We start from the raw sequence: 6,000 nt of genomic DNA, 5'->3' as shown, positions 1-6,000 counted from the left end.
ACAAGACAGGACAGACAGACAGGATATAGATAAGAGACACCCTAGACAAAACATACTGCATTTATCAATATATTTAAAAGAAGTTTAATCACCTCCAGGAGATGAACTCCTGCTTTAGGAGATCTGGCCCCAAACCCGCCTCCTCCCCTCCCACTTCCCCGTGTCCAGTGCCGGGGGTCCCGGGTGGTGCGCACGCCCGCCAGCGGGCAGGCTCCTTCCCACGCTGCGCGGCCAGACAGACCAAGGAGAGTTAGGAGGCGTTTTCCCACGCTCTGCCACGTGACCGCCACCCCCTTCCTCAAACGCCTCTGCTCTGGAGAGACCAGAGACAGAGGAAAATGATAATGACGGCGATGACGAAGGAGATGACGCTGCAGCCTCCTGGGCTTGCTCAGGCCCCACGCGCGGTGCATGAGGCATTCGCACACGCGCACAAATCGGTATACATACACACGCGCGTGCGACACGGTCCCTCCCCGTGGGGCAAGCGAAACGCCCCCAGCCCCTGGCCCCTAGCGCGCACCCGCAGCGCACTCGTCACCGCTGCAGCCGCAACCGCGGCCGCCCCCACACGCCCGCCCTCCCCCCTCCACCTACCTGCGCCCCTCCCCCCAGGCCAGGCACCTTCTGGGCCCGGCCTGAGCAACGCCCTCCCACCCTTCGTCCCTTCCCCCTGGGGCCGTGTGCAGGGCTGGCGGCGGAGCCGAGGCCCTTTGCGAACATGGCGCTTATCCCGTGCCAGGTGCTGAGAGTGGCCATCCTGCTGTCCTACTGCTCCATTCTGTGCAACTACAAGGCCATTGAGATGCCCGCGCACAAGACCTACGGAGGCAGCTGGAAATTCCTGACGTTCATAGACTTGGTAAGGCCGCCCACCCCTCTGTGTGCGTGACACTGCGTGTGTATGTGTGTGTATGTGTATGTGTGTGATCACACCCCGCACACACCTCCGAGCCCCTGCTTTCTCAGCTACCATAACATCCAGTGACCCTCTCTCCACCACCTGGTGGGGAAAGTGGAGTGGGAGGGATTTGGGAGGGGGAGACTCCGAAGAGGCGGAGCAGGAGGCTTCCCCTCCCCTCTTCTGCATTTTTCTCCCCTCCCATCTCTTCTTTCCCTTCCATTCCAACTGCGAGATGATTTCATGACCTTGACTGTGAAATTGGCTTCCTGCTGCGTCTGACCCCGCCGCCCCCTAACTGACCTCGAGCGTACAGTCTGAGCGATAACGTGGCTCCGTCTAATCAGCACCTTCTCCAGAAATGAGAGTCAGCGCAGAAGGGAGAGCAGAAAACTCTGTGCAGTCCCCTTTTCCTAGCGTACCTTTCCCTAGCGTACCTTTCCCCCACCCACCACCCCCATCCTCTTGCGGGTGTTTATAAACTCTGCAACTTTTAGAGGGAAACTTTCAAAAAGATTCTTTCCAAATGGTTTAACTTCATATCTTGGACACTTTCACCATCCTTTAAGTTGGAGAAAATTATGTGTATGTAATGGTCTGCAAAAAACTGGATCTCTTTTTTTGTAGTACCTATTGCAGTCTGGTCCATTCGTTCAGAACTGATCCATCTTAGGTGGCTGGGGGCCCCAAGGAAACTGGGCTTTCCCCTGTCAGAAAACTATCTCACCTCTGAATGAAGAAACTTCTGGGTGAAAAGTGAAGTGTGTAAATTTGGTGAGAGTTATGCAGTGTGCCTTCTCTGTATATGTCTTTTTCCCCCCCCTTCTAATCTGGGTGTGTGTGTGTGTGTGTGTGTGTGTGTGTGTGTGTGTGTTTATAAAGTATAAACCAAAAAAGCTAAACCAAATCATAACTTCTTCATGGAGCTCAAATGAGAAAATGCCCAACTCGTGGAATGGAAAATTGGAAAAAAGAAATGAAATTTTTCCAGGTCGTGGAAAAAGTTGGCTATCTAGAGGAGGGTTTGCCTCTGCTTCCATGAGGACTTTGCACTCTTTTGAAAATGTAAGTCATATAATATGTAGTTACTAATAAAAGTAAACAGCAGTCTATCTTCAGTTCTTAAGTAGACTTGAGGAGTCTTTTGGTCTTTAATAATGTTGCCTTAGTATTACACTTTTCTGGAGGGTTTTATGTTTTAAGTGCTTTCAAGTATATTATCTCCTACCCCTAGAAGATTTCAAAGCTTCCTGTGCATTACACTGCATTGTGTCATTCTTGTCTGGGAAGCATACTGAGCTATAGCTACTAAAGAAAACTGGAAGAATCCATCCAAACTTTAAGAAGGCATCTTTCTGGCCTGTTGTCCAGACCCCATTGGCTTAGGGCTCCTGATGTTAAGTGAGGTTGGAACCTGATTGAACATTTAAAGGCTTCAAAAGGCATAAATTATTGTGTGACAAAAGTCATTTAATCTACTCCCATCTTTAGAGTGAGAATGGTTGGACTGGGTGATCTCTGAGATCTCTTCCACCTCTAAGATTCTGGCATAAATCTGGTAGTGGGGAGTAGAGAAAGGAAAAGAATTAGAATAAAGACCCAGGACAGGGTTAGAATGAGAATTCAGCATCAGTTAGGAAAAATTCTTAGAACTCAAGAAAGATCTTTGCATTTAGAATAAGATGACTTGGGTTTGAATTCTGTCTCTTTGAGTTACTATTTGGGCAAATCACTCAACCTCTCCTGGCCTAGTTTCCTCATTTGTAGAATGAGCTGGTTGGACTAGAGGACCTTAGAGAACTCTCCAGGCTCTGTCTGTAATTCTATAAGCTGGTGTAACTACTTTCTTTTAATGATATCCTTCCTCAGCACGTTGCTGGATGTTTCTTCAGAAAATTTTCTCTGCAGATGTAGGCACTGTCTACTTGTCCTCTTATACTTTGGAGAAAATTTAAAGAGTTTGGGCCATCATTGACTTGCCTAGGGTCAAAGAGCTAGCAATTGTGGGAGGCCAGATTTGAACTCACAGTGGGCCCTGAATGATTATATATTCTGCAATATTGGCTATATGGCATAATCACTTCATATCTATTTTTATATAACATACTATCAATCCTTGAATTTGGTCAGATAGGGCTTATTGAAATGAAATTATTCACTTTTTTTGGTGTGTGGCCTTAAGGAAGTTATAGTCTTCCTTCTGTAAACATGTCTTTTTTTTTTTTAAATTTTTTGGCAAGTCAGTTGGGGTTAAGTGACTTGCCCAGACTCACACAGCTAGTAAGTGTCAAGTGTTTGGTCTGAGATGGAATTCGAACTCAGGTCCCCCTGACTCCAGGGTCAGTGTTCTATCCACTGAGCTACCTAGCTGCCCCCACATGTCTTTTTTTTAATTGTAGGGATAATCTTGAACTTCAAGAACTGCTTTGAGAAGGTTCCTCTGAAACTCTTTCAGAAGAAATACATATGTAAAGTGATTTTTTTCTTATTAGAGATTTTGATTAGATTCCTCATTTTCAAAAGGAGGATTAGATCTTTTCAGCTCTGAAATTATGTTATTCAGTAGATCTTAGGAATTCTACAGATATAAACTTGGTTTTATTTAAAACAACAAAAAAACCCCTGTTACATTCCTTAGTACGTTCAAGTGTTCTGAGTACATTAAATTCCTGCCACTTCACTCTTCATTTGTGTGTGTGTGTTTAAATTAACCTTTTCCCTCTGGATTTGAATGGCATTATTCATCTTGACATCTCAGATCAGTTTTAGACTTGATTTTTGTTTCCCAAATCTTCAGTGATAGAGTCACCTTTTGGGCCAATTCTGATGTAAGAGAACCATGAGCTTTATCCTGATTTCAATAATATATGGCATCAGTTTGTGGCTAGGTGGCACAGTGGATACAGTGTCAGGCCTGGAGTCAGGAATACTCTCATCTTTCTGAGTTCAAATCTGGCCTGAGACACTTATTAGCTATATGAACTTGGACGAGTCACTTAACCCTATTTGCCTCAGTTTCTTTATCTGTAAAGTGAGCTGGAGAAGGAAATGACAAACCATGCCAGTATCTTTGCCAAGAAAATCCCAAATGGTGTCACAGAACAACTGAACGACAACAACAAATCAATTTGCAGAAAATTGAATTGACCTTCAAATTTGGTGATTAAGAAATCACCGATAACTGGGGAGAGAGTAGTTTCAGTTGAGTGATGAGGTTGATCAGCCAGTTTATAAGGAATTGAGTAATCAATGAGAGTTCCATGAAAGTGGATCCCTGAATTGTAGATGGCTTTTTCTAGGTGTTTAGCTGTGAAAGGGAGATAAGCCAATGGAAGAGTCTGTTGAAGGTGTTTTTTTTTTATTTTTTTGTTTTTTGTTTTTAAAAGAATGGGGAGGTTGGGCATATTTGAAGAAAGAAAGACCAGATAGATAGGGAAAGGTAGAATCTTTGCTCCAGAGACAGAGAAGATTGAGGATGCAATCTGCTGGAAGAAGATGGGACAGATTAGAATCAAAGGGAGATATAGAGTAGGAAAAAAACAGTGATGCTCTGTTCATTTTTTAAATAATTAATTAATTTTGATTTATCAACAATTACTTCCATATGCTTTTGAGTTTCAAATTTTTCTCCCTTTTCCTCCCCACCACCCTCCCCAAGATGGCACACAATCTGATATAAGCTATATATATATACATATATATATACATTCTTATTAAACATATTTTCGGATTAGTGATGTTGTCAGTAAAAATTAGAACCAATAGGAGGAACCACCAGAAAGAGGAAACAAAACTCAACAGAAGAGGGAAAAAAAATACCAGATAGTATGCTTCTATCTGCATTCGAATTCCATAGTTCTTTCTTTGGATGTGGAAAGTATTTTCCATCACAAGGCCTTTGGAGATGTCTTAGATCCTTGTATTGCTAGGAAGGGTTAAGTTTATCAGTATTAGTCATTGCACAACGTGGCTGTTATTGTGTACAATGTTCTCTTGGTTCTGCTCACTTCGCTCAGCGTCAGACCATACAAGTCTTTCCAGGTTCTTCTGAAGTTAGCCTGTTCATCATTTCTTATAGCACAATAGTATTCCATTACATTCATATACCACAACTTGCTCAGCCATTCCCCAATTGATGGGCATCCTCCTAATTTCCAGTTCTTTGCCACCACAAAAAGATCTGCTATGAATATTTTTGTACATGTGGGTCCTTTTCCCATTTGTATGATCTCTTTGGGATAAAGCCCTAGAAGTGCTACTGCTGGGTCAAAGGGTATGCACATTTTTATAGCCCTTTGGGCATAGTTCGAAATTGCTCTCCAAAATGGTTGGATCGTTTTACAACTCCACCAGCAATGCATTAGTGTTCCAATTTTCCCACATCTTCTCCAACCTTTATCATTTTCCTGTTTTGTCATGTTGGCCAATCTGATAGGTGTGATGTGGTACCCTCAGAGTTGTTTTGATTTGCATTTCTCTAATCAATAGTGATTTAGAGCATTTTTTCATATGACTGTAGATGGCTTTAATCTCTTCATCTGAGAACTGTCTGTTCATATCCTTTGACCATTTATCAATTGGGGAATGACTTGTATTCTTATAAATTTGACTTAATTCTCTCTATATTTTAGAAATGAGGCCCTTATCAGAGATACTGGTTGTAAAAATTCTTTCCCAATTTTCTACCTTCCTTCTAATCTTAGTTGCATTGGCTTTGTTTGTGCAGAAACTTTTCAATTTAATGTAATCAAAGTTATCCATTTTACTTTTTGTAATGTTCTCTATCCCTTGTTTGGTCATGAATTCTTCTGTTCTCCATAGATCTGATAGGTAAACTATTCCTTGCTCTCCCAGTTTGCTCATATTATCAGCCTTTATATCTAAATCATGACCCCATTTTGACTTTATTTTGGTATGTGGTGTGAGATTTGGGTGTATGCCTAGTTTCTGCCATACTCTTTTCCAGTTTTCCCAGCAGTTTTTTTTCAAAGAGTGGGTTCTTATCCCAGAAGCTGGGGTCTTTGGGTTTATCAAATAATAGATTACTATAGTCATTGACCACTGTGTCTTGTGATGCTCTGTACATTTTACCAGAGTAA

The 6,000-nt window shown here is 42.6% G+C and overlaps 1 protein-coding gene across 4 annotated transcripts in view; it reads left to right on the top strand.

Moving 5' to 3' along the window:
* Positions 1-306: 306 nt before the first annotated feature.
* The window catches only part of AIG1 (androgen induced 1), a 349,985-nt gene continuing 344,291 nt past the window's right edge, over positions 307-6,000 (top strand). The window contains exons 1-2 of one of the 4 annotated variants that reach the window (XM_020972493.2): positions 307-440; positions 743-862. In XM_020972493.2, the coding sequence (XP_020828152.1) occupies positions 339-440; positions 743-862 (222 nt within the window). In that variant the 5' untranslated portion in view covers positions 307-338. The other 3 variants (XM_020972491.2, XM_078155100.1, XM_020972492.2) reach the window with 3 other exon arrangements.

This window comes from Phascolarctos cinereus, unplaced genomic scaffold, assembly GCF_003287225.1.
Source record: "Phascolarctos cinereus isolate Bilbo 61053 unplaced genomic scaffold, phaCin_HiC Scaffold_5;HRSCAF=322, whole genome shotgun sequence".
Classification (NCBI taxonomy): domain Eukaryota; kingdom Metazoa; phylum Chordata; class Mammalia; order Diprotodontia; family Phascolarctidae; genus Phascolarctos; species Phascolarctos cinereus.
Note: the sequence above shows the minus strand (reverse complement) of the source record. Positions and strands in the feature narration are given on the sequence as shown.